Source organism: Folsomia candida, unplaced genomic scaffold (genome assembly GCF_002217175.1).
Source record: "Folsomia candida strain VU population unplaced genomic scaffold, ASM221717v1 Fcan01_Sc008, whole genome shotgun sequence".
Lineage (NCBI taxonomy): Eukaryota > Metazoa > Arthropoda > Collembola > Entomobryomorpha > Isotomidae > Folsomia > Folsomia candida.
In genome coordinates, this window is record NW_019091200.1 from 164,022 (window position 1) to 191,697 (window position 27,676).

Below are 27,676 nucleotides of genomic sequence, written 5' to 3' on the forward strand. Positions count from 1 at the left end.
ATGAACAATTATTGAAAAGTACTAAAAAAATTTGGGAGTGATGGTTGTGCGTGATTATGTAAAAGTAATCCTACACGATTTTTGTTATATACCGTATTTCTATGCTTAATACAAGACATTGATAAATATATCCACATGTTTTTTATGGCACAATACATACGTAATTACGACGCTTGTCAAAAAAATCCAAACTTCCTACTCCTTATTTCATTTTTAGAAATAAAACAGCTTAAGAATCCCGGAAAACTTGCCGGGTTATAAAAGAAATTCAAAATTCATGAAGCAGTTTAATGAATTTTCCCCACGTAATTTGAACATCTCGGTTTAGAAATCTGTTTACTTTCAGTTGAAGAAAGTTGTGAGTGAGAGGTCTCATTTGTGGAGGTTCTATATGCAGGAGAGGCGAACTGGGTGTGTCTCATCCTCTGGGATTCCCCAGCTTCGCGAGACGAAAGGAGAAAGTTGGAAATTAAAAATCAAATTTTAAAAATTATTAGATTTCCGACTTTCTCAACGGAACTTTCTTCCCACAAGAGACTTAAAAAATTGGAGGGTTATGTTCCTACGCAAATTCCGATTCACTTGGGCACACAAAAGTTTTAACTCAATTTTCTTCCCGGTATTTTTATTATTATGGGAACGATATACGCATTTACGTTTCTGGGATCATTGTGCGTACAAGAAAAAAAATAAGCAAACGAAATTTATTACGCACTTTCTCAGCTAAATTATTGACTTATGACATAACGCAATGGGTTCAAATTGGCAGTTTTTCCCTACTAAAATTTCTCTAATAAAATAAAACCCGGGTAAAAATAACCCCCCAATTTCTCACCAAGTTTGTCATAATACCGAAATGTCCATGGGGCAAATCCATTACTTTTATGATGGCAAAGAAATATGTGTGTAGCAGGATAAATACAAGATTGGATTATATGTACAAAATTTCCCATGAAAATTGGCATTGACACTCTCCATTATTATTACGCCACACTAAACCACACTCCCATTAGGAAGATGATGATGGGATTATATTGAGATGAGACGAGCACATGCTACACATTAAGGAAATGGACGCTGTCATTTTATCCATATTTTCTCCTATGGATTATTATTTCCTTGTCCATCCATCCAGCTCCTTTCTGCACAATGAACTTTCTCCGGGTGAAAGTAATAAATTCCCTTTTTGCGAATTTTCCCCAGAAAAAAATGTAAATGGGGAATGCTCAAAATTCAGAGTGAAATTGGGAGAGAAATAATTTACCAAAATTCAATTTGCTCTCCCATACGCATCATTTTGAAAGGTAATTTATACCAAGTTGGATCAAAAGAGTAGGGGAATAGTGAGCAAGCAACAGGGCAGTTCAGTGAGTACTTGGAGTCAACGACTATTGTGAGGATGACCAGAGTCCAGTTTAGTACAACAGCAGCAATCCACTTAAGTGTACTGCATTAGATTAAATAAATAGTAACTTTCACTCTGGGGGAAAGTAAAGTAGGAGGAAAGTCAATGCCGGACTTTCTCTCTCTCTCTGTGTGATGGGCAAAATGTAAACCAATTTCATCAAATTTTATAGTACATCATTTCCCTGAAAGTTAGTCGTCGTGAGACAAATTGTTTCCGAAATTGGGAGAGGGAACATCATTTTGGGAAAAAAAGTATGTGATAAAAATTGTTTAATCTAAAATATATTTGTCAATTTCAGACTGGACGACTTTCACCAAAACCTTCTCTTCTGATCAGAGCAAAACGGGGTGAATTTTGTGTAATCGTTTGTTATTTTTACTTTAATCAAACATGATTTATTTTAGGGGGTCATGTTTATTTATTTTTTAAGGCGTGAACCAATTCCTGTAAAAATTATTGATTTTGTCGTTAGTATTCATTCAAGTCTGAAAGTTATTTATCGCGACACAGTTTACTTGAAGAGTTTCCGGATGATTCTTCACGTACTACTTTCAACTTCCTCTCCGGCTGAATGAATGAAACGAAATGATTCTGAACTTGTCCAACTTTCACTCAATTCGACAGATCCCATTCAAAGTGTTTCACCCAATACGGACGACTTGATTTAAAATTTGGGCCATTTCCAAAGGATTTATGTCGAATGGGAGGAGACGGGAAATGGTTTATGTATGACTATTTTATTGCCAGGCTAATGGTTATGATCCACTTTCACTTCACTACCTACAACTGACTCGAGGTGTAATTCGCAAGGCTATAAATATACGCAACGATTGAGTCAGATCGGATTGGCTGAACTGGAAGGAAGAAAGGTGACTCGGTTTTTGAGAGAGGGTTTCGTTTCACGGTGATGAAATGTGTTCCGGCAGATAAATTATGTTTGTAATTAACACCGCATTTTGCATGTAATAAACAAAGATTTTTAGATTTTATTTAGTTTGAATATTATTGAAGTACATTTTTTGCTTGGTTGGTTATATATTCATTTTATTTGTAATTGAAATTGTGTTTAGTTTTTTTTAAATCAATTTTGGTATTATGGATATGCATTTTGTGTTCTTATAAGATTCCCCTTTTGCAAAATTTGTTTTTAGGGATAGAGAGAAACATATTTCTGGAAACATTTGGGAAACTGTATGAATTCGAAATTTCTATATTTTATAACTCGTTAAATTCAATATTTTGTTATACTAAAATGACGAAAAACAAAAATTACATATTTTGAATTTTAAAATATGGACTAAAATGACGAAATACAAAAATTGCAAATTTTGAATTTTAAAATGTAGAATGTGTAGATCATTTACAATTTCTTTAGTATAAAGCTCAATTAAATAAAATCGGTGTACGAACTGTACACAAACCTTTCACAACTAAAAACATCGATCTTTCCCAATTTAAAACTATATTTATTCTCAAATTTCCCAAAGTGATCCCCATTCTGCAGTCCTGCCCTGTTAATTATTTATTTCCATAAGCACCACCCCCATAGTAAAATGTGCAATGTACATAAATCTGGCTTAAATTTATTCCTTGAAATACATGTGCACATAACATATTTTATTTTTGCCACATATTTCATAACTCGAAACCCTTCCTCCTCTAAAAACATGGGAATTTAGCCGAGTAAAACATTTTGTTCGTGTCGGGTTATTTTGTGTTTGTCGCATTACATCATGGATCTTCAGATTCAGATATTTGCAAGAACACAAAAGTATAATGGATCTCTTGTGTATTGTATTGTATTTGAGGTTTTGTTCCATTCTGGGCACGAGGAGAGGGGCAGAGGGGATTTTGTTGGGATGTGTGTGTCTGCGGTTTTGAGGAACAAAGTGAAAGTACCATTGGCCTCGAGGAAGTGGATGTGTTTCTGTCTGTGAGAGATCTCATATGTACGAATACAAATGTATGTATCTTGTACTTTATAATTTTGATATAAAATATTGAATGTCATGATTTACATGTATCACTACACGACACTTATCTGTACCATTTATTCTGGTAGAATTCCCTGATGAGAAATTTCATATATTTCTTCTCGGGAAGAGAAACTGAGCTCGGGTAATATGTTCGCTAGCTTGATAAATAATTTACATACGTACAGGAAAATACTATATTTCTTAGTTTAACCCAGTTTTTAAGTCGTTCTATGTCCTACTTTATTGTAAAGATAAATAACAATAGGAAGAAATATCTATGTGTAATAAAAACTTGTACATAAAAATATGTAAAAAGTATAGAAAATTTTGTGCGTAGTTTTAAAATTATTTCTAAGTAATTTACTTATTGAATAATGGATTATTCTGTGTACATGAACTTGTAAACTTGTAAAATAAGTAAGATAAATACGTACATATTTGACTTTCTCTCTCTCTCTACTCTTTAGTCATGTGTGATTTTGTCTCGGATTTTCTCCATAAGCTGCGATAAAAATCAAATCTTTCCCGAATATATTATAATATATTATGTAATAAAATATTATTCAAGAATGTATAAATCATGATTTTTGCGCATTTTCTGCACATGAATGATTTGAATACATATTTTGCGTGGTGGTGTGTAATTTCCAGGAAATTTCGTTACAATGAATAATAAGAGAGGAGTAGGAGGAGGAGAAAGAAAGGACGGAAGAAATATTGTGACAGATTTTTTTTCAGAAATATGGAGTATGAATGAAGCGATCCCTGGGTGAGGAGTGTGTCGCATATAAAGAAGCAGTCAGTACATCAGTATTTATTTTTACTGGCAGCTTTTGAAGGCAAAACAAAGCGAGGAATAAATCATGATGAATTTATTTAGTGGTGCTGCGGAATGTCACGAGTGGTTTGGTGGGAAGATTAGTGGTGATTTTTTTTGTCATGTGTATAAAATTCTGAAATTAGAATTTTTTGAAAGACAATAGTCTACTTTATATTTTGAGCAAAATGAAATGTGGTTTCTTACAAGGAGAGGAATATTTTAAGACTTTTTTTGTACCCCATATAGTTTATGTTTTTTGTATGCAAATTGTGCTGATTGCATCACGCATTTTTTTGCGGAGGTTAAGTCAACTATGATAATTTTATTAATGCGTTCATATGTCGAGGGAGTGTTTATTTCTTTGCCTAATCTGCCATCTGGTCGGTTACTTGGTCGCCGAGAGCGAATTATTAAGCAGTAGTTGACAGGTACTCGTCCAACGTTTGGAGTGAAAGCAAAGTAAGTCAAAGTGAACTGCCATTTGGACGAGGCTGTCGTAATTCTTGATTCGTTTTTATCTCCTCAAGTCAACCGACGGGCTTATTCACTCGTCTCTGTACGTACGTAAAGCAGGCTTCGTACATACGTATTTAATCTAATTCGGTGAGGAGAAGGTGACACAGTGACGGCTTAATGTGCACGGCAAAAAGGTTACATTTACTCAGGCAGGCAGAGATTTTGGTTAGTTTTGTGCCCTGGTTTAGGAATTATTTTGCCATTTTGGTCGGACAAAGTGTCCAATAATCCGGTAAAGTAAAGTAGGAATATGCACTGTACTACTTAGTTTGGGAGAAAGTTAAATTGGGTCGGATTTACTGGTTGGACTGGACTGGACTTTCTCTATTTGTTTGTATATTCTCTCCTCTTGCCCAACTCTGCACATTGCCCAATTCGTGTATAAAAGGCAACAGTTATACTGTTTTCTTTTACTGTGGTGAAAGTCGAGTCCAGTCCAGTCAGTCCAACCCCTCGGCTTGATTTATGCCCAGTATTTGCTGTGAATTCGAAAAAAGTTTGGCTTCGTGGTTTGTTTGGTTTATTTTTTTTAGTCCACTTTCACTTTCACTTTGGCTGTGAATTCTGGATTTTGGAATTAGGCTGAAAGCTAGGAAAAAGGGGAAAAGTTTGCTTTATCTGGGTAGCTATTTGTTGAATGCACTTTGTTTCTTTTAGGATTTGTTTGTATGTAGTTTGTACATATACGTAGTAAATTGTGCATATAGCGAATTTTTGGCAAAAGTCGGAAGTAAATGTGCATATTTTTTGCAGACGAATGTCGCAAAATCTAGCTGCGAAAAATTCCAGCTAAAAAGTGATGATTATGGAATTTCTGGTGGAATTTTAGTATTATATAAATAATAATTTTTTGCGTTTTTCGTCTCTGCGTTATATAACTTTTACTAGTCCATTTCGTAAGATTGGATGGGTTTGGTGGGGAAAAGGTAAACAAGTTGTCGGCATGTAGGATGGCGAGAGTAAGAAAAAAAAGTGAAAGTGACCATGAAACTTTATACCCAATTCGCCACCCAACTAACCCACTTCTTGTTTTACATTATTATATTGCTTCAAGTTTCATAAGAATTCGTACATGCAGTTCTTTACGAAAGGAGAAGATGCGTTTTTGTAAACTGAATAAATTGGTAGGTTCTTTATTTTTGTAGGAAGAATAACCATGATGATAATGAGGGTATTCGTTATTTCTTCGTATCCGTAGTATCGTAAAATAGTTTACGAAGATAAAACAAGGGGTCAGCTTTCGTAAAAATCGTAAGCGTAGTAACACCATTTTCGATGAGAAAATCTTACGACGCTTACAAAATCTCGTAAGCGTCGTAAGTTATTTACGATACGAAGAATACTAAGGATACGAAGAAATAATGAATACCCTCAATAATACTTATTTGGTTTGGTGTGGATTGAGAAATTATGCGTATACAAACCGTTACTTCTTTTCGTGAAATTTTATATAAATTTATCATGCTGCATATTTCCCTATCTTATTATTTAGTTTATTTATATTTCTTATACAAAAAATGGGTTTGACTTTAGGTTCCCGACTAGTGCTTGGCTTGGATGCTAGTGGGTTTTCGAATCCGATGGGTGAATGGCAAAATTGTTGGGATAAAATACATGTATTTATACGACTTACAATGCGATGATGTGAAGTGTAACCCTCCGATTTGGTTGAAATTTTGAAATTATGTGGTCCATGTCAATACAACCAACGTTTCTTGAAGCAGTTTGTGCGATGGTCAGAATTTGGCAAAATATTTTAGGTTAAAGTTGAAAAATTTGTGATTTTTAGCACGGGAAGAGAATGGAAGTTGAGTTTGCTTCATTCGCATGGTAAAAATCGCCCGTTCTTCAACTTTGACCTAAAATATTTTGGCAAATTCTGACCATCGCACAAACTGCCTCAAGAAACGTTGGTTGTATTGACATGGATTACATACTTTCGAAATTTCAACCAAATCGGACGGTTACACTTTGCACCATCGCATTGTTAGCTTAAAATTTGCCTATTTTTTAAAATTATGTGTAGACATCGTAGGATGAGGAAAATTGGAGCGCTTATAAAACTCGATGATACGGATATCGGGCGATACCGTTCAAAAAAACGTTAGCTAATAACCGATCATTACGCAACCGTCGAACTAGTCTTAAAAAGTAGCCTACTAGCTTGCGTAGGTGTCGCGAAGGGTCTATAATTCCACACAATCTGGGTTATGTGCCAATGAAAAATAAAAAACCTACAGTGCAGACTCCATATAGCCCGAGTCAAGGACATAGTCCCTGACTCAATAAGTCAGAGCCCGCTTCTAAATTCTTTTCCGAACTGACCGACATAATATCACCAACTTCCGTGTTGTGGATGGTTAAAAGTTTGTTAGATAGTTTCTATTATTTGGTACCAAATTTTTGAATTAGTTACAAATCATGTGCCTTGACCACCATGACCAGTGGCTTCTTTAACAACCTGAAGTTCTAAGCTGTATGTATGTGCTATTCAGCCTCCACATCAAATTTCAGCTCGATATAACGATTTTTAAAAATCAGTATGGGTCACCCCATACTGATTGCACTCTGGTCACTTTGGTCTGGTTGCACTTTGTTCACTTTTAACTTCATATTCTTTAATTAGCAGTCATTAAGTATCATTGTGCCGGATTTCATCTTTTTAAAGCAATTTCTAAAAATCAGTATGGGTCACCCCATAGGGTCACTCATGATGAAAATTTTTCCAACCTGAAGTTATTTTTTTCTATTAGGAGCCATTAGCAACCTCTGTACCAAATTTCAGCTCTCTACAACAATTTTGAAATTTTGGTGCATAAGACCCCACCCACTCCGATGACCCCCACCGGTCAACCACTGGACCGATTTCGCCCATCTTCGAACTCGTTTCCTAACTTTGTCCAATATGCATATGGTAAAAATTTCAAGTCAATCGGTTCAGCCGTTTTGGCTCTATCGTGCCGGACAGACAAACAGACAGACAGACAGACGGACGGACATGACGGTTCCATAAGCCCTGACTCGGGCTAAAAATTAAATTATTTCCACTGAATTTTTGGTTCTGTTTAATAAGTCGTATTTCTGATCAAAACCCAGACCCAATGCTTGTCAGTTGTATTTTCGTCAAATAAATTCAATACTGACTAAACCTGAAGAAATCAGGTGCGAAAGCCTACTAGGAGTAATTATCTTGTATTCTGGACCCATGTACTGTTTCATTTGCTGGGACTCTGAAATCGAGGATAGAGTTTTACAAGGGAGCTGGCCAAGGTGTACAGCTGCTCCTCCCATAATGGAGCACGATTACACTACCCGAACAGCCGAATTATTTTATTATTTCACATCACTTATTTTTACTTTGGCGTTCAAATTATTCAATTTCGTATGATTTCTACTTCTATTATTTTGATTTTGGCGTACAAGTCTTACGAAATTGAAGAATTTGAACGCCAAAATAAAAATGAGTGATGTGAAATAATAAAATAATTCGGCTGTTCGGGTAATGTAATTGTGCTCCATTATGGGAGGAGCAGCTGTACACCATGGCCAGTTCCCTTGTAAAACTCTATCCTCGATTTCAGAGTCCCAGCAAATGAAACAGTACAACTCGCTGCAGTTGTTTTTTTTAAATTACTATCCTCCAACAACTTGAAATCTGTTATTAATTGAACAATTCTCACATTTATAGAAAAAATAGTTTTGACTTCAAACTCTTGCATTTTATTTTTCCAAAAAATATTTCCTAAATAAATATTTACAATTCTCACGTGGCGCTTATGTATACAGATAAGTATTGTCTTTCCGTTGATTTTACATGAATGAAATTGTGGAACGGAGTCGATAACCCAGTTTGATTTGAGACCATGGACAATTAACTATTAATTAGTGAACTACTACAAGTTTAGTTTATTAATAGTGACTTGTAAAATTTGAATAGTTGATAACTAGGCCCAGTTTATAATGATTCTGCTGAGTCCCAAACGCTTCGTGTTCTTCTTCCTTCATCCCTGGTTTGCTTGATTATGCGAGAAATTTAATGGAATTTGGTCCACTCGATTAGGCAGCTGATCCTTTATTCGAGCGAGCAAAGGGGTAGGACAGAGTTTGATAAAACAACAAAATAACAGAGCGATGATAAGAGCCGACGAAGAGGAGGAAATGGTTTGACCAATTCGCAAGGGTGCTTTTACATAAACCAAATCTGTGTCGAGGTTATTATGCAACGACTTCTCCGCCTTTTCATCTGCGTCACTTTAAGCATTCCGCAGTTTGGGATAAACCAGTGCAAGAAATATTTGGCAAGTAGCCATTCGCAATTTATTTGTTGAGCAATTTGAGAAGATTGTCAGTGGACGAGAATTATTTACAAAATAGGAAAATAGTAATGGATGAGTATGTTGGGCACGGTTTATGTAAAGTGTTTTGAGCCTGCATCACTAATTCTTAAGTCCAGAATTTAACCTTCGTCATGTCATGGATGAAGAGATTCCCTTACTTAAGTAGCTGGAATCTATATTCTGTGTCGTCATGTTAGCTGCTTATCCTTGGTTGATTTTTTATACATTTGTGAAAAAATATTTAAACACAAACAATGTTTCATAAACATTGGTTTTGATTTACACATCTAGTAAATGTGGTTTATTAACACAAACGCATTGATAAAATATAAAATACACTTATTTTTCTGTGGGAGCTGAGGAAAAACCCGATTTTGATGGGTTGGGAGAACCTCTAATTCGGATAGGCATCCAAAATCATCATTCAGTCCCGTCCAATACTTTTGTAAATTGACCTATCACATTAAAATATAATATAATTTCACCAAGCCCCTTCTCTGACTGGGACAACTCCCAAAATTGATGCCGCATTCTCACGATGAACTGCCAAGCTAATCCTTTGAATCAGAAATGCTGTCGACATTGGTCCAGTGACATCCTGCATCCTCCTCTCAACATCTTCGCCACCTTCAACCTTTCCGTCCCCCTTTTTCGACATCTATGCAGGCAAATATTGGCTGATTTTATAATTGGTATGGTGATTTATACGTTGTAATCATGACCAAATGGACGACGCTTTTCCGCTTTCGTCAAACCCAAAGCATAACATTTTGATAACCTTCACACAAAATATTTTATGCGAACTGACGCGTTTTTATATTCAAAATGACCCTTCTATTTCGCTACTTGGCCATCTCTTTGACCTTCATTATCCTCCTTCGCCACACTGCCCACGCCCTGAACAAGGATTACTGCCGATGCAAATTCCTAGTTCGCCGATCCGCCGTTTCCTACGGAAAATGTGGCGCCGGTGCCCTCTGCTACTGGAACCTCTTCTACTATGCGGACAAATTCAAATCCAATGATGTCAAACTTGCCTCCAGAGTTGCCCAGTATGAGGCAGAATTTAAGGCGTGTGCGGCACGTATCCCGATCGACCCCACGGCAGAGGTTGGCGTCAAATTTGTCTAAAATCGTCACAAAATAATACAAAATGTTACATTTCCCTGCCAGCCTGATCCAGTCTGCACAGAGAAAGAAATTTCGTGTCAAGCCGAAACAGAGACCATATTTAAAGACCAGTGTACAAAGTTGTACAGCAATAAGACTGGAAATCCGGAAGTCCTTCCAATTCCCCCAAAGGTAAATCAGGACGCGTTGGACAGGTTTCGGGGAAAAATTAACCGAACTTATGTCCCACCGCCGAAGTTTGATGGGAAATCGACCTACTTTTTCCCCCGCACGTGTCCCTCGCACCATCGGAGATACCAGTTCACCTACTACCTCCTGTTCGACGCGGCGACTAAAAAGTACAAGGTGGCCGCCCCCTGGAACGAGGAGATGGGCTTCGTTCAGGTCGCGATGTACATGTCGTGGGAAAGTTTGAGAGAATCGGCCGAAAATTTGGAAAGTTCCATGAAAAAATTCGGTTATGACGAGTCGAACATAAATCCGAGGAGATTCTGCAAACATTCGGACGTCTTTGTGTGCGTGGATGAGCACAAAGGACCGAACTGCATACAGGAGTATTACTTCACAGACAAGAATGGAACGCTGGTGTATGGATGTAATCAAAATTAGAGTTAACTAATTAGGTATTCGCTAATTAGTAATAAATCGTTTTGCAAGGTGGGTGAATTTCGTATTTAGTAGAAATGTAATGTGTAATGATTCATCAGCGGAAAATAGAAATATCGAGTAAATTATTAATAATTACCTTATCAATTGATAAGTTGGAACCAGTCTCCACAATATTTAAGCATTAGTTTTACTACATTATAAATACATGTTGAATGTGGACGGAACTGATTTTGTATCACAATTTGGATTCAGTCTGACCTCATCCTGCCAAGAATTGTCGTCTTTGTTGAGTGGAAAATGAGTCAAATTGAAGATAACGTGTAACCCAGGGTTGAATCCATATTCTGAAATAAAATTGACCTTATCATCAAATATTTTCGAAATACGAGACGATTTTGGATGTGATTTTATCATCAAGGAATTGATCCCACTCTAAAACGGGAACATATGTTAAATCTTTCTCTGAGGTTGATTTTATACAAAATGTAGCTGTTGAAAAATTATGAAACGTTTTATGGACCAAATTTCGATAAATATTTATGTAATAGTTTTTTGTTGTGATTGGGAGTGGGGCACATAAATCTAATAATTATATTAAGAGTCATATTGAAAAAGGTAAAATACTTTGTTCCGGCTAAAAAGCTTGACAAAACTATGAAAATTCTAAAAGTTTTTTGTTTTATATACAAGACTTTGAAAAATGTCATATCTTTTGAGCTTTTTTGTTAAGACTTTATTACAGAGAAGTGAAGTCATCTGATGAGTGTCTTAATTTTATATTGAAAAGTGTAAAATTCTTTTTGGCGAAAATGTGAGCCCTTTGCACTTGAAAAGTTTGAATCCCTTCAAGAATTGTGGTCGTCGTTGTGGATGGTGCATCATCACCGTTAGATTCGTCTTCAACCACCCAATGTGAAATATATTAACAACAGTGGTCACATCTGGATAAGTGAATGTTTGATAAGATAACAATAAAAGTGAGAAGCAATGGGATCAACTTTACTTCTTTCAGCGAGAACGACACTTTCAATTTCATGATCGTTATGAAAAATTAGTTAGTTGGTGAACATTTCATGGAATGTTCCTTCCTGATAAAAATTTGGTAGCTCGTCTCCTTCCATGAAGTAATTTTTGGATACATTTTCAAAATTGTGGTTCGCATGCATTTTATTTATTTTGATGCTTCTGCCAGGCAAATTTCTGTAAATTGATTTACATATGCTTAACGAGTACACAACTTATTACTATAAAGTTTATTGACCACGTAACGAACTTGTACCATGACACGGATAACGGATACAAAAAATATTGAATATTTTGCATACGACCTTGTTCCTGTTTCGTTAAGTGATTTCAGTTAGACATTGGGAACTTTGGGGAAATATAGCTGTAAATATTAGCAAAACCTCACCAGGCGGAAACAAACAAGGAAATTATTTACTGTGGTGGTGGTGGCAGTGGCGTTTTCACAAGTCACAACCCTCGCTAAATTAATAAACTTTATGAATTTTTTTGTCATGTACATTAGCATCATTCCAGTTTAGTCCTGTAATTCAGACCTTGTGCAATATAAGACTTATTGAGACACGCAATTAAAATGCTACTAATTACGGTAGCAGTTTTATCGTGGATAAGTCTTCATGTAGTCATTGGAGCAGATTCAGATAACTCAATAAACTTACCGTCAGATAACTCAACGTCATCCTCCTCGCACGAAAATAATCTCTCTTTGGTCAACATCGGAAAATGTCCAGGGTCAAAAATTACTCAAAACGAGCTTAGAATTCCATCATGGTTGAAATTAAAGGGACACAATGCCACTCTCGTTTTCAGGTTTAGCATGCATTTATAAGTATTTAACGACATGTGTTATCTCACGTATCATTTTGTAGGTTGGCCAACTTAGAACCCGGTCTAGAGAAAACTTGTCCAGGGGGAAAAGTCGCCTCAGTCACGGTGACGAAGAGGATAAAAAATGGGAACATGGTCCAATTCCTGGATGGTGGCATGGTCTCAATCAACCACGCCCACTATGATACGGACCAGTACTGCTTCTCGAGGTGAGCACATTCAAAATCCAGCTCAAGATTCAAAAGTTCAAGGTACAAAGTAATTTACGTACCTTAGATTTGACACCAAATCGGTCACCCTGTCCCATTGCGACTTGTCCTGCTCCCCGTCCGGTCCAGTCCTCTGCATCCCGAAATGTTGTCCATTGACCGAAATTATGAAATTGGATGAAGACGGACTAACTCAATCCTGTGTACCGTCCGGACCAGTGAAATGGACGCCACGAGTTTATTCCTCTCGTGACGATCCTTCCGGAGTGGAGGCTAAACCACTACTTCCAAAAGATCGAAAACCACTCCACTACAAATTTACTGAGGTGGCCGGAACCCTGATACCCATCACTTATCGAGCCGTTAATTTTAGCGAAGGAGGAGAAGAGGTGGAACCGTTTCATGCCTCACCGTGCGTGATAAAAAATATGAGACTGAATGCATATCTGGAAATTTTTACTCAATTAAAAATGTGCAATGATCAGATTCCGCCTGCTCGACAATGGTTCCATGATCATCCTCGTTCTCGAACCAGAAAATGGCGACGGGAGCGAATGTGGCGAGGTTATTCACAGATATCCAATTCACAACAAGTTTTGTGTGGACGGATTTATCGTCGGGGATGACGCAGTTTACGATGGGAGTGAAATCGATCAGATCGCGTTCCTCCCGTGGGTCACAGAAGAGGACGAAAATGTAACTTCTAAATAGGTTTATAATTTTAAGAGGGAAATTAATCTACAAAAAATTGAAATTTTTTAATAGACGACCAACACGATAATCAAAGCGTCCTTCGTACTGCTGGGGATCATCTTTCTGGTTCTGACCATTCTCATGCATCTCGTGATTTGGCCTAAACACAACATTCACGGATGGACCGTCTTCTCATTTGTGGTTTCGATGCTTGTATTTTTCATAACGTTGGCCACTGTGCACATTACGCATTTGACGTCCACGAGGGTAGTTCTGGGGACCGGATCTTGTCTTTTAGTCGGTAATTGACGAACTATTTCAAAGATGTATGTAAATGTAGACTGTTTAATTTAATTCTATGTATTTTTCAGCAATTTTGGGACATTTTACTTTCCTCTGTGCCCTTTGTTGGATGAGCATTATGAATTTCGACTTTTGGACGACGTTCAGGCAATATATTTCTTCAAGAAAACATTATTAAACTTTAACCGATTAAAATGTAATGAAAATTAAATACTTCAAAATTCCAGAATTTTGTCCCCATCTCAAGAACATAGCAAAAGTGTACAACGTTATGCTCGCTACCTCGTTTTTGCGGTGGGTGTGCCCAGTATCATCGTGGGAATTTCTGTCGTTCTACACTTTACTCTCGGGTATTACAATGATCTAATTGCAATAATTGGAAAGATAAAAAAATGTTACCAATAATTTCCAGAGAAGAATATCACGAGAATCACAATGGATTCCTGCCCGGCTATGGGACAACGAAATGTCAACTGCACCCTTGTTCTCAAAAATACTATTTGTACATCCCGATGGCATTTCTGCTCGGCTTTAACCTCATTATGTTCTCTTGGACGGTCTTCACCTTGTGGACGTATAAGAAAAAGACGCAGGCGACGAGCGGACAGAAACAGTCGTGAGTTTTACTAGCTAAATTAATTATTAGTCTCGACAGGTTTCAAATTTCTGTGATATGTATTCAGTTGGATCCTGTTCTGCAAATTGTTCCTGTGCATGGGAATTTCGTGGATTTTTGAAGTTTTGAGTGGTTTTCTAAACTGGGACTTTGTCTTGCTCGATATCATCAATTTGCTCCAAGCAGTCGCCATCTTCTTCATTTTTACGGCAAAGAGAGAGAATTTGTTATGGATTTATAAACGGTATCGCTGCTCGAAAAGTATGCTTATTTTAATATTTAAATAATGCATCATGATAGAATTATATAAATATTTGCATATTTTGTGGTAGGATTTATAGCACCCATTTTGCGCACGAGATGTTGTTACGTGGCAGAATTGGATGTAGAGCAGACGGAAATGACTTCCGCGGAAAAGAACAGGACACTCGTGACGTTTAAGGCGAGGGGGTCAGGATCCTCGGAGAATTATTAAGTTGTGTTGATCAATTTGGAACTTGGATGCGAATGATTACAAATTTAACACCAATTGCAATTTTATAAGACCAAAATTATAACAGTTTATTTCTGCAATAAAAACTACAAATTGGAAAAGTTTGATTAGTGGGTGGTTGTATCGGAGGACGGTGTGGTCGAGGCCAATCTCTTCCTCTCCTTCTCTGACGGACAAAGCTGCAAAAATAAATATCATGCAATGAAAGTATGTAATTTACCGGAACGAGGATTTGTGAGCCGATTTTCTCACCGATTTTGCAAAGTCGTAGAAGCATTCCGAAAATGGAAGCCAGGATTCGCAGCCGTTGGGCTCTTTTTTGAGCTTATCATTGTTGTCGGTGCAGCACTGTTCGAATTTGGCCGTGATGTTGGTCTTGAACTTTTCAGGAAAGATTTCGACGACGCCGAGGGCCTTGTCGTGCTTCAACTTTCCTTTCTTATCAACCGCCTTCTGCTGCTTCATCAAACACTTCATCAAACACTACAAAGTGGAATTTCTATTAGTCAGCCGTCTCCTTATGTGACCAAATTTAACAAACGTATTTAAATTACAGCCGCAATCATCTTTTCGGGTTGGCCTTGTTTCGGCTGACATTTGCTCACGATCAGGTTGAGCAGGTCAGAGTCTGGTTTGAGGCCATCGTTCTCCGAGCAGTCCAACTTCCCAAGCTTCACACCATTCGTCCTCGTAATGGAAATGGACTGTTGTAGAAATAGTGATAATTTGTAAATATGTAAATATTTCCTGATTTCTACCACGTATGTAATTAATTCGAAAAAATACCAGAATGACCAGCAAAATTTGCAAGAGAGAAAATTTGGTAGACGCAAACATCCTGTCGAATCTGACCAGCAAGAATTGACGACTGATAGTGTAAATTCTGGTAATTTTCCAAGAGCGTGATCTGATTAATATCAGTTTTATCTATTGTAACCTCGTCAATTTTATTTGTGATTTTACATTTTCCTTAATGTTTGTTATTCTTCATAAATTTCGCTAAATGAAATTCTACGGATGAGGCAGGCTTCCATTTTGTGTTTCGGATCACGGCATTTCATCGTCATCGTCATCATGACACAATGGACAAATTGTCACGAACCCAAAAAATGAATTTCACCCAAAAAAGTATATATGTGCAACACAATATTTTTGCATAATTTCCATAACTCGACATGCAATGTATGCTTTGACACATGTCTATTTGTAACATAAAATTTTGAAGCAGGAGTTCCATCAACATCAATATGTTCCTTAATTTTCATCTTTCTAAACCTTTGAAATGTTCGTACTACTTTGCAACAAAGGCCAAGTCAAGTCAGTGTTGTAAGAAAAGCAACTAAAATACATACCTAATTTACAAACCATTGTACAAATACAATTTTAGAACTTATTGCCAAATTACATGCAGGCTGATGTAGCCCAAACCAGTCATTTCCTTCGGATCTTACTTAATTTCAAAAGCAGTGAGGACTATCTTTGAGACCCCCCTGAAGACTATTTTACAGCATAAATTTGCCCATACATGCAAAATTTCAGCTACTCCAAAGGGAATCAAAGCAATTGTTTACAAGTAGTGAAGCTCCTCTCCTAAAAATATTTAATTTGTGAATCCGGTAATAAAACCAATTAGAAAAATTAAAATTCCATCTCTTTCTAAAAGTGACTGCCAAATGATAAGTGGAATATGAGAGGATTTATTACTCTCATATTTTATTGCTCATTTGGCAGGACAGCAATAAAATGAAAGTTTTTTATACACCCACTTTTTTACCAGAAAATGTGGTTAGAATCTAACTTTATTTTTAAACTGTCGACTTTGTAATATTATTCAACATACGAATCAACAAAGAGTTATGAACGAGACGAGAAAATACGTGTTTGGATGAAATTTATTTGACTTGCACACACAATTTTTGTGACAAACTTGACTTTTTGAATGGAATGAAAATTTGCAGATTCAAAATACAAGTTTAGATTTACATGGGTCCTTTTACTTGAGCCGCATGTCCTGTTCTTGCACAGCGAATAGTGGAATTGCTGAATTGTTTGCATCCTTCCTTGCTTGTATGGAATCGCTGACAACAATGTTAACAATAATTTAATCACAAGTTGTATCTCCACGGTCAAGTTTATCTACAAGAAAGAAGATGATTCTGCATGTTATAAAATGTTTTAAGAATTGCATTGGTACATGATTGTCGTTTATTGCGAGGTGAAAGTGAGAGTCGATACATAAGTTCAGTAATCATTTAGATGGTCAAACTGTAGTCGTAATGTCTGCAGATTTTAGCAAAAGATTGTTACCAGATAACCTTTAACCATTTGCGGACAACCAATTACAGTAATTATTCCGATGGTAGATATTTTTGCAAAGTGATGATGTAAATTGACGCCTTTCTTTCGTGTGGGCCAATAAGTTTCCAAATAATTTTTTGTATTATGTTACTTACGTGAGTATTAATTTCACTTTTTAGACAAATTACATAATGAATAATAATTTAGGAAGTGGGTGCTTATTCATTAATATTACGGAGATCAAAATTTGAGCCGGATATTAGGTCAAAATACTGACAGCTTTTTATCAAATATAAGTAGTCCAAGTTTTGTGGCTAATTAAGCCAGATAAATTTATTTAAAAAATTCTTACGCTTTACGCACCAGCCAAACAAGATCGTAAATCTTGAATTGAATCTTTTCGCATTTAGTTATGTCACTGTGCACGTTAAATATCCTGCAATAGCAAGCTAGAAAAAGTTGAATTGGTTCGTAATTCGCTTACTATAACTCGCTAGTTATGTATTGCATGCATATGAACCAGTATTTTATAAGGTAATTGGTATTTAATTAAAGTTTATTGATAAAAGTAAAATGATCATGATTTCCAATTTTCTGTTTATTGCCTGTGGGTTGTGATCTGATTTTCTTTCCGTATGCGTGCCCCCAGCGAGTGTCGATAACTGTCCAATTTTTCGACACGCGATTAAAATTGGCTCACGCAAAATGGTACCCGAAATTAATTCAGCGTAATCTTAAATTGATTATTAATAGTTAGCAACAATTTAATTAACATTTAAAAAATATTTAGCTGAGTATTAACTCCAATTAGTATTTTAATGCATATAAAACTATAAATTGATGTTGTCTTAAAGATTTTGTGATTCCGAATAATAATTAATTTGCAATTATTTTCGACCATTACGAGGTGGCGAAGAGACTTATATTTATCCTTTGTGGGTGTGGCTTGGTCATCTCATAACCTGACACGACGTCAGGGTGGAGTTCCTTCTCCTCACTACGTGTGTCACAGATTAATTGCCCTTTTACCTAGACAAACATTCCTCTTCTTCTGCTGCACCTGGGTTGGTTCACTCTTCTAACATTATTTGCAAATTACATGCAAATTAAAAAAGAAATTTGAGAAATTCATAGCTTTTCTCGATAATTTCCTGTAACCCAAGTAAATTATGAGCTGCATGAGGTCTCCGATGCCAAAACATGGCAGAAGCAGAATTTATTCTGTTGTGACGAGGCGTCATTTTCATCTCAACGTTGAAAATGAGATGCTCATCGTATACCACATGGAGTAATTAAGTAGCAAAAATTATGTATGATGATGACCCTGCTGGTAATAATTAATGATATGAGCAATTAAACAGAAGAGGTTGCAATGAAACAAAAACATTGTAGATAAATAAATCGAATACTTATACGAATTTGAAATTGACTATACACGAATATCACTTTCACTTATGCTGATCATTCATGATTACCCAATTCAAATTTAACTTTACAAGATTTTCCTTAAATTCAAATTCAACAAGTGATTACGATTATACGAATCGGATCCTCCTCCTTCGACGAGGTACTTATCGTGACAAGGGGGCGCACAGTGTCGACATTTTGGTCGGCATAGATTATCTCAGTGGTGGTCGCGATAACCTATGCCCGGAATCATAGCATTATTTTATTGGGAATACCCCTGATTTTCATTGACTAGGTAAAATCGCAATATATATTTGTAAACAAAAAAACTATTAATTTTGAACGGATGTATGTACATAATTTTTACTGCAAAAAAAACTATCTATTCGATTTTCATGTCGTGTCCCTGACAGTGAAGATGATGATGACGAGACTCACTCACGAAGATGAAACCGGCGTGACCACTTGCTCATCATGGTTGCATTGTAATCTTCACTAATTCGTCTTCTTCTTCTAAAGTGCAACGATACATTGATACGACTGCTGACATTTGAACCCTCTTGGGGATGGGGCAGTAGTGTTAAAAAGTGGTGGTGGTGGTGGCTTCGTCGTCGTCGTGGGCGAAATATGGCAATTTTACTTCCTTCCGTGGCTTCATCGCATCTTTGTTGTAAGTAGTAAACACATTACGTTGTAAGGGGATTGTTTTACTGCAAGGATGCTTTTTTTGGGGAGTATCTACATATGTATGATTTCACATTTTTTGGTATGTTCATCTTCACCGAGTATCTTCTAACGACGTGACATTGACCATCATACAAATTTCTGAGAGACAAAACCAGACACGCAATTGTCCCCTGGCTCAGTTTGAGTTTGGTAGTGGCAGCTTCATATAAAACGGAAAAAGTTTTTTTTTAATTGCCATTTTATTTTGTGGTTTTGTTCGTTAAAAAATGAAGTGTTTAATAATCATTGCGGTGTTAGTGGTTGGGACGAGTTACGCACTTCCGGAACCACCAGTACAGCAACAAGGATGGGCACAGGCTGCACCACCGGTACAACAAGCACCAGTAGCGCAAGGTGTGAATTTCATGGAAATTTTTTTGAGAATTTTTGAAAATTACAGAATTTTACAAAATTTAATTTAAAAAAATATTTATATATTCTTTATTTATTTCCAGGCTGGGGACAGCAACAAGCCGCCCCACAACAACAGTCCGGTTGGGGTCAACAACAAGCCGCTCCAGCAGCGCAAGGATGGGGTCAAGCCCAACAAGGCGCCCCACAACAGCAAGGATGGGGTCAAGCACAACCACAAGTTTCCAGTGGTTGGGGTCAAGAGGGGGGCAGCGGGGGTGGCAAAGGTGGCCAGAAAGGGATCGACTGGGACTGGAACTTTGCTCTGGGCTACCAAGGAGAAAAAGGTGGTCAGGGAAAGAACGCTGGGGGTTGGGGAGCCGCACCAGCTGCGCAATCCGGCTGGGGACAGTCTAGCAGTGGTGGGGGTGGCTGGTCTTCCGAACCCGAGACCAACATCAAGAAACCCAGCATTGGCGATATATTCGGCGCGATTGCTTCCTTCCCAAGAGAACTTAAGAACTTGCTGAAGGACTCTGGTCTCTGGATCCTGTTTCTTCCTCTGCTTATCATCATCCCCTTGTTTATCTTCGCATTCAGCGCAGGTCACTTTCATATGACATAAAGTCATTAAATTTTCAAATTTCCAATTTGAAAAATTTTTGTAGGCAAGTTTTTCGGAGGAATGGACGAAGGTTGGGGTTGGGACAAGAGGTCATCGTCCACGAAGACCTGGTTGGAAACGGAGTGGGATAATTTACGAGGTTTCATCAAGGATCCTAAAGTTCAACGGGCAGCGAAGGGATTCATGGATGAGTTTGTCGCCAAGAGAATCGTCACCAGTGTCACCGAGGAAGACGCCGTCGCTGCGAAAAATGTCGAACAGGCCACACCGGCCAAAAAAGTTAACAAAAAAGTGAACAGCAATAAGAGACGTTGAGACAGAAAGACTTTTTAAGCACTTAATTTATATTTAGGTAAGTCCATCACGGTCAAAATCACTTACAAAAAATGACCCACAAACAAATTTCCACAAATTTTATTCATAATTTCAGAATGGGACACATGTCCGACCCGAATCACCATATTTACATGTGGTGACACAGATTTACATAGGATACCAGGAGAACCAGACAGAGTATGAGAGCTTATCATAATAATAATAAGAAGAAGAAATAATGTAATTTATCCTAAACACAAAGTAAGAAAGATGTCACACAAAACGCAGCCAATTCCAAGTGACACTTTGCATCTAGCAGGGTGCCAATATATTTACAAGGCGTACTATTTACCTGCCAAGACGGACATTCTTACTTGTTCTAATATCCATTAATTAAATTCATCCCCTGACTGACTGACACAGACAAAAGAGTGACATTAAGGATGACATAGTAAATATATTCACACCAGATTTTCCCATTTGTTGGACACCAGCACTTACGCAGCATTTGTGTTAATGCTCTCTCAAATGCAGTTAAGTTTCTCACTTACTTTTACCTAAATTACGCTTTTTACTTGTGACTGACTGCCTACCGAGATGTAAAAACCGGTTTCATGATTTTCATCATCTTCTTGGTCGTGAAATGAAATGAACAAAAATCATGACAAACTTAAAACGAAACGGACTTGCCAAAACAGAAACAAAGATATCCTTAATATCGTCTTAAGCCTGATATCTCTCCTCCTACGACGGCTCTAAAGGTATCGACTTTTTGACTACAAATTGAAAATTAGACAGATTCTTGTACCTAATCCTTCACTAATGCGGGGTTAAGCTTTTACTTTCAAAGGAGGGCGACGAGATGGACCACAAATTATTAATGACAGATACACACAGACAACTTAATTTGGCTGAATCATCAAAAGATCAGGTCTTCTTCTTCGTTCCCTCGTATGTTTTCACTTTCAGGCTCAAAATCATGACCAGATTTAATACATTATTGTATTTTTTAATGTAAAACAGTGCCAAACAATATATTGTATTTCTTGTAAAAAATTTTAGTCATGCGATTTTTGTTGAGATTTCAATTTCAGTTTATTTTTTATTTTTGCTAATTTTTTACACAGTAAAAAATGCATAATCCTTTCACTCTCTACGTTTACTACATTTACAGTCAAATCAAAAGTTAGTCATACTTTTTTTTTCAACGTGCAATATCCGCAAAGAAAGGAACTTGTTTTTCTAATGGAAGATGACCAGATCATCGTTTCATTCAATTGTGTGTATGTAGTATGCAAATTAGATGCAATTTTAATTTTATTTTTTAACAAGGCAAAAAATTTGCGCATCTTCGTTTAATATTTATTTGCAGGTATTTGCCGCAAGAAAAAAACTTTCTCTTTCATATTGTTGCTGAAAGGTCATAAATTTCTTGAGGAGAGGGAGATTTATGACGATAAACTTGTCTATCTGTTAAATTGTTATCGTATTTATTTTTGTACTTTTTAACTTTCTTAAAAGTTGAAATTGATTAAATACATAAATGCATGAATAGTTTTATTTATTTCTTATTCATTGTTTCTGTTTTTTCGTTGTTTGTTAGAGTGATATTTTTATAGAATTTTGAAAAAGTTCGACTTTTTATAAAAATATAAAAATGTATGCATTAAATAATTAAAAATATTTTTGTTAAATGTATTTTTATCGTTATTAAAATAAAAATGTTTAATTGTTTAAGTAACTTGACTTGACGCCAAAATTATTATTTTTTTGATTTTATATATTTGTATTATGGCAGATTCATTCATTTCATTGTAGGATGCTTCGAAATTCTAAGTTTTTGATGCTCAGAATTTTACACAGTTTAAAAATATCCAATCCTATTAATACCACTTTTACTTCGGTTCAACAATATTTCGGAATGAAATAACAAAATTGAATGTCACATCACAACTAAAAAAATATGTTATTCAACTCCAACCAAATTAGATTTTTAATTGAGCCAGACACTAATTTTCGAAAATATCTGAAGATATACAAATATTTGCTCGAAAATATTGACAGATCGTTATATCGTTATCGAACATGATATCCGATCCTCTCATTGAGACCACTCTTACAACCAAACCTTTTTTATAAACCAGGAATGTAAATACATACTCGAAACCACAAAATTGCTTGTCATTTCGTTCGTGGTAATAAATCTAATATTTGCGATGAATATTTGACGAACCGTGACTGCCTGCTTTCTCTCGTATTCACTTCGTGAGTCCAATTCATGTTGATTTAATGTCACGCAAATAACGGATGGCATATCGAAAATCCAATTTATGTATAGGAGAAAGTACACCTTTCTTTCTTTCTCCCCCTCTGTTTGCAAAGTCACTTGCCATGCCACACGCCCCAAAAAAATTTGGTTACACTCATTTTGCTTTTGCTTGCAGTACTGCATGCACTTGGTAAAAGTCAACATGTCGAAAATTACATAATAGTTCATACGCCCGCAATATTTACGTGTCAATTCTGCGTCTTTGTCCTGAAGGACAATGTTATTTCATTCCCGGTCATCTTCCCCCTTTGGCCAAATAAGTAGGATGCGAGGATGAGAAGTGTTCGCACCGTGGCACTTTTAACTCTAACGTTTGTTTCAAATTTTGTGACGACGATGATGCCGCATAAGAATAATCAGATATTGTCATTGATAAGTTGCAAGCAGGGTGCCTTATCGTTACGTTCCGAGCTTGAGTGCATCTACCAGAATTATGGAACACCTTTGAATTTGAGTGGGGTCACGGTTCGTGCGACAGCACCGGTAAGTTGGAGCATAATTTATGGAATTATTTATCGTAAAATTAATAATTAATTTTCCAGGAAGGAAATTTGACGCAAGGAGAAATCGTTTTCGAAACGGTTCGCCAACCAACGGGGGAAAATCGTCTACGGTTTAAGGAAGGATTTGGCGTCGAAGTTCTTCACGGGTTGCAGCATGCATTAGAATTTAAGTACGTTTTTGATTAACTTAAAAATTAGAAAATTTTATTTTGATAAGACAAATTGGTGTGTTATCTTAGCGTAAAAGTTATCACGGCGAAAGGATGGGCGACCCAATACCCGAATAAATCATGGTTCGGCATGGCACGACAAATAATTGACGACGTGGCAGACTTATCCCTCGCCAAGACAAGTATACTTCCAAATCGGGCGCAAGATTTGGGTTATCTTGTACCCACCCATGGATTAGGGTAGTTATCAATACATATTTACTTATCAGTCATGAACTGGATATCTACTTATCAATTTCCAGACTATACGCTTTCTTCGTCCAGCCCTCGTCAAAAACGGGACGCAACATTTTCCTCGAACCGTTCAGCACATCTTTGTGGATTTGCTTGCTCGTTATTTACCTCATCTTAATTGCTTCGATCAAAATAATTTGTAAACTTGGGAAGAAAATGATTGGTCCCCTTTCCCCAGAAGATCACACACTCACGGAGGCGGTCGCAATTTGGAGTTGTCACACAATTTGCCAACATGGATTTCACTCTCCGCCAAAATTGTCCTGCTTGCGGATCGCTATTCTGACCGGGGTAGTTCTCGGACTTATTTTATACGTGTCCTACTCAGCACAGTTAGTCTCCATCTTTTCCATTACGACGCCACCCATTAAAAACATTGAGGATTTACTCAAAAGTCAGATTAACATTGTGGTCGATGAGAATAATCAGAGGGCGAGGAATATGATTGAGGTGCAACTTATTTACAGATATTTAGTAAAATTTCCTCAGAATGGGGACGCAAGCCATGTTCAACCCAGATTATTTTTTGAGAATGTTATTTTGAACGAGCAACTCTTTAGAAACACCATTTACTTCGGGAGATGCGAAAAATTCGGCAAGTTTTGGAAGCCGCAAGTTCGCGAAAATGCTCGATTTTCCAGTGGAATTTTTGCTTTAGGGCGGCAGTTGCGCAGTTCCGCGAACCTGAGGCGTCAAAAACTTTGAATTTTTCTCATCTGCGTAAGTGTCACACTAAATGTTGTTGCTCTTTCAAACTAACATGGTAAAAAAATAATCTGGGTTGATGAATATGGTTTGCTCCCCACTTTGTCAGTGTTATATTTTTACTTTTGGTCACCCCAGACTCCGCAGGGTACGAACAACGGATCTGCTGCTAACCCTGACCCTACCTCTCGCCGATTGCAAGCCCACATAAAGTCACAACAATTAAAGAAGACCCTCGCCTCCGCGGGAGAGGGCGGAGGTGCCATCCTCAAAAATGGTGATCCAACCTCCGGCGGAGCACCCGTTTCTTTCATAACTTTTAAAGACACATTTTTCACAACGATTAAAAACACGTTTAAAACCGGAGATGACGAACTTTGTCTGAAGATTTCGACAGTTCCCGTGACCGGAGGAACTTTCAAGAGCGGGCTCTTTGTCAAAAAGGGGTCACACTTTAAGGAACCGTTCAACGTGAAGTACGGAAACAGTGAATTTTGTGCATTTTTTAAGTACAATCACTATTTATTAACTTGTTATTGATTTAACAGAATGATCACGATGTACAATTCTGGTCTGATGGCACGTTTCGTAATTAAATACGAGGACACTTACACCCCACGATGCAATCGGGATGGGGACACCCTCGCCCCAGTGATTACGATACCGGACGTAATATTCGTCTTTTACGGACTACTGCTCGGATTTTTGGGCTGTTTGGTGATCTGTGGTTTGGAATTTTTTATCGCAAAGAGTCGCATCGTTAATTTTTTACTTGTCGTTTGCGGTGCAATGATGAGTTGAAAATAATTGATAGTGATAAATTCAAGCCGACCCGATCATGATGATCGTTCCCACGGGACGTATCAATGAAAATAAGTGACACTCGACACGACTTGACGATGACATTAATAAATTATCCAATAATTATGCACGTTGCTGATTCTCCGGTCAGATTTGTGATTGGCATGTTATTGTTGAAAAGCGTGAGCTGGTTGGACAATTTGGTATAATGGGACACAATAAATACAAGGACGGAAGGAATTTATGGAGATGTTGTATTTCATTTCGGATGAAAAAGCTGTAGCAATAATTTAAGGGCTTGGCCTTTCCAGCATTTATAATCCCATCCAGCCAACAACTTTCGACCCTGTGTTTATATATCTGTCCACGATTTGGAATGACATTCTGCTTAATTGTTCTTCATATCGAGCTACGGATAGTCGGATCGCCATTGTCACAAAATAATATGCGAAGCTGTCTTTTGTACCACAAAAAATGCATGTAAACTCACTCAGTGGCCGCGGAAGCCGTCGGGACATCGGGGGACATTAACATGATAGAATAGGGGAGGGATGGGTTTATATAACATGGGCAGATGATGAGGACCTCGAATACCCGTGGGGACATTGTCCCTCTGTTTCCACGCTTCCGCGGCCACTTTATAAACTTATTTATAGTCCAGTATAAATGGCATTTTGCTTGCCTGGAGTCAGTTGCATTATTTATTTTCGTCGTAAGCATGAGTTATTATGGTTGGCTTGGGTTGCTCGAGTGGATTCCTGACTTAGAAAAGCGTTGCATTGTTGTCGTCCAGCAATCTTGTCAATTTGACTGGACAATTCCATCCATCACACCATTTTATCCAATCCGAGAAGAAGAGAGCTAAGAAAACCAACATGATTTTCATATACCTCGCTTTTTCCACTGAATGCTGCATGTGCATTGTTGTACTTGGAGAAAAATAATAATACATGAAAAAAGACATGAAAAAAGGCAAGCAAACGTCATTGTGCATTGTGTCATGACTGAGGAGAAAGATGAGCGAATAAAAATATTTAGTAGTAGATTTCTAAATGATGTGCATGCATATTCTTCTTCTTTTTCTGATCCGTGTCCATTGTCAATTGTGTGCTCATGCACTCTTGATTTTTGTCAGTCAGGGGCAAAAAAAGTGACCGCATCACATTTGCATAACGTAATTTAAATATGTACCTGCACAAAGTTTAGATTACGTAATATGTATGTACAATCGCTTTTCATGAGTTGAAATTAAGCATGTTTTATGAATTGGAGTCAACTTAATGTGTAATAAAATGTCCTGGTCGAAGTTTTTGGTGTAAACGAACGGTACTCATGAAAACCCACCCAGAAAACCCGATGACACTTAATGGGCACAAATTATCTACTTTTTTCACTCCACAATGAAAACACGAATTATTATCTAAATCTTTGAAATGTGGGGCGCACGAGGTGAGACAGTCACTGGACACTGCTGATGACGTGACATGACGCTGTTGTCATCTTTCTTGACTAGTCATCATCAAAAAAGTAGACAAGTAAAAGGTAACAAGAAGCTAAAAAATGGTGGATTCAAGTAAGTTTACAAAAAACTTCACATACATTTTTCCAGATGTATCCTCCTTCATCATCTTTACTGTTACGTGGCATTGTGCATGTTGACATTTATTACGTTGTGATGATGATGCCATCCCTGAAGGGGTAGCTTAATTTCTTTTTGGTCTGATTTTGATCGATTGTGTTGCATTCTATTCATTCGCTTGTGCTTATTACCAACCAACCCACACCTGTCCGGACTGGTTAATTCCCTCGATTCATTTCTCTCACTCTGGCTTCCTCTACGCATCTTGGATGCAAGATGCACTTGTTGTCTGTCGTTTTCTTCTTCTGGAAAAAGGTCGGAAGATGGGATAGGATTTGGTTGGGTGAGGGATTATGTTTCAAACTCTTTTAATCTTTGGGATTCGTGGCGTGCATGTGGAACTCTGGAAGCCGTATGTACATATGTACATACTTCCTAAGAAGACCTAAATATGCGGACTAGTTTACAGTTACATTTTTTCAGTCATCATCAGTTCAAACTGTTAAGTAATGCTCCTGTCAAGAAGGGAGTGAGGATTAACAGAGTGACAAAACAAAGGTGGAGGTAAATACGATCATGCTCATTTATGAAAGAAGTCAGGACCAAGCATT

At 37.2% G+C, this 27,676-nt stretch overlaps 5 protein-coding genes across 8 annotated transcripts in view; 4 read left to right on the top strand and 1 right to left on the bottom strand.

Annotated features, from left to right (window-relative positions):
• LOC110853104 overlaps nt 1-3,943 on the top strand; it is a 49,918-nt gene extending 45,975 nt beyond the window's left edge. For both annotated transcript variants that reach the window (XM_035854542.1, XM_035854543.1), the window contains exon 9: nt 1,707-3,943. The gene's annotated coding sequence lies outside the window, so the exon portion shown is untranslated. The remainder of the gene's footprint in view (nt 1-1,706) is intronic.
• An 8,383-nt stretch (nt 3,944-12,326) lies between these two features.
• LOC110853224 lies at nt 12,327-15,066 on the top strand. Of its 3 annotated transcripts, none has more exons than XM_022101474.2 (10): nt 12,327-12,630; nt 12,690-12,857; nt 12,925-13,269; nt 13,343-13,553; nt 13,623-13,851; nt 13,922-14,000; nt 14,081-14,203; nt 14,266-14,469; nt 14,537-14,730; nt 14,802-15,066. In XM_022101474.2, the coding sequence occupies exons 1-10, from the start codon at nt 12,395-12,397 to the stop codon at nt 14,942-14,944; spliced, it is 1,932 nt and encodes a 643-aa protein (XP_021957166.1). In that variant the 5' UTR covers nt 12,327-12,394; the 3' UTR covers nt 14,945-15,066. The 3 variants fall into 3 exon arrangements, with proteins under 3 accessions (XP_021957166.1, XP_021957168.1, XP_021957167.1); XM_022101476.2 differs by having other exon boundaries at nt 14,537-14,713; XM_022101475.2 differs by having other exon boundaries at nt 14,266-14,466.
• LOC110853225 lies at nt 15,005-15,877 on the bottom strand. The gene is made up of 4 exons (XM_022101477.2): nt 15,749-15,877; nt 15,517-15,666; nt 15,215-15,445; nt 15,005-15,141 (listed from the first exon to the last, which is right to left on the bottom strand). Exons 1-4 carry the CDS (start codon nt 15,797-15,799, stop codon nt 15,070-15,072), a joined length of 504 nt encoding a protein of 167 aa, XP_021957169.1. The 5' UTR covers nt 15,800-15,877; the 3' UTR covers nt 15,005-15,069.
• A 3,502-nt stretch (nt 15,878-19,379) lies between these two features.
• LOC110852979 lies at nt 19,380-22,244 on the top strand. The gene is made up of 4 exons (XM_022101170.2): nt 19,380-19,747; nt 19,849-20,349; nt 20,413-20,721; nt 20,800-22,244. Exons 1-3 carry the CDS (start codon nt 19,621-19,623, stop codon nt 20,682-20,684), a joined length of 900 nt encoding a protein of 299 aa, XP_021956862.1. The 5' UTR covers nt 19,380-19,620; the 3' UTR covers nt 20,685-20,721; nt 20,800-22,244.
• A 1,108-nt stretch (nt 22,245-23,352) lies between these two features.
• Nucleotides 23,353-25,717, top strand: LOC118436377. Its single transcript, XM_035854358.1, has 5 exons — nt 23,353-23,496; nt 23,556-23,686; nt 23,836-24,430; nt 24,824-25,161; nt 25,234-25,717. The coding sequence occupies exons 1-5, from the start codon at nt 23,353-23,355 to the stop codon at nt 25,484-25,486; spliced, it is 1,461 nt and encodes a 486-aa protein (XP_035710251.1). The 3' UTR covers nt 25,487-25,717.
• Nucleotides 25,718-27,676: the final 1,959 nt, after the last annotated feature.

Bases quoted from the DNA above. Each gene is read 5' to 3' on its own strand.
- LOC110853225 (XM_022101477.2), bottom strand. From the start codon at position 15,799: ATGTTTGCGTCTACCAAATTTTCTCTCTTGCAAATTTTGCTGGTCATT. The intron at 15,667-15,748 runs GTATTTTTTCGA...TTTCTACAACAG, and splicing joins AAATTTTGCTGGTCATTCTG to TCCATTTCCATTACGAGGAC. The intron at 15,142-15,214 runs GTGAGAAAATCG...TTATTTTTGCAG, and splicing joins TCTACGACTTTGCAAAATCG to CTTTGTCCGTCAGAGAAGGA.
- LOC110853224 (XM_022101474.2), top strand. From the start codon at position 12,395: ATGCTACTAATTACGGTAGCAGTTTTATCGTGGATAAGTCTTCATGTA. The intron at 12,631-12,689 runs GTTTAGCATGCA...ATCATTTTGTAG, and splicing joins AATGCCACTCTCGTTTTCAG to GTTGGCCAACTTAGAACCCG. The intron at 14,731-14,801 runs GTATGCTTATTT...ATTTTGTGGTAG, and splicing joins ACGGTATCGCTGCTCGAAAA to GATTTATAGCACCCATTTTG.
- LOC118436377 (XM_035854358.1), top strand. From the start codon at position 23,353: ATGCCGCATAAGAATAATCAGATATTGTCATTGATAAGTTGCAAGCAG. The intron at 24,431-24,823 runs GTGCAACTTATT...TGGTCACCCCAG, and splicing joins GGGCGAGGAATATGATTGAG to ACTCCGCAGGGTACGAACAA. The intron at 25,162-25,233 runs GTACGGAAACAG...TTGATTTAACAG, and splicing joins AAGGAACCGTTCAACGTGAA to AATGATCACGATGTACAATT.
- LOC110852979 (XM_022101170.2), top strand. From the start codon at position 19,621: ATGAAGTGTTTAATAATCATTGCGGTGTTAGTGGTTGGGACGAGTTAC. The intron at 19,748-19,848 runs GTGTGAATTTCA...ATTTATTTCCAG, and splicing joins ACAAGCACCAGTAGCGCAAG to GCTGGGGACAGCAACAAGCC. The intron at 20,350-20,412 runs GTCACTTTCATA...AAATTTTTGTAG, and splicing joins TATCTTCGCATTCAGCGCAG to GCAAGTTTTTCGGAGGAATG.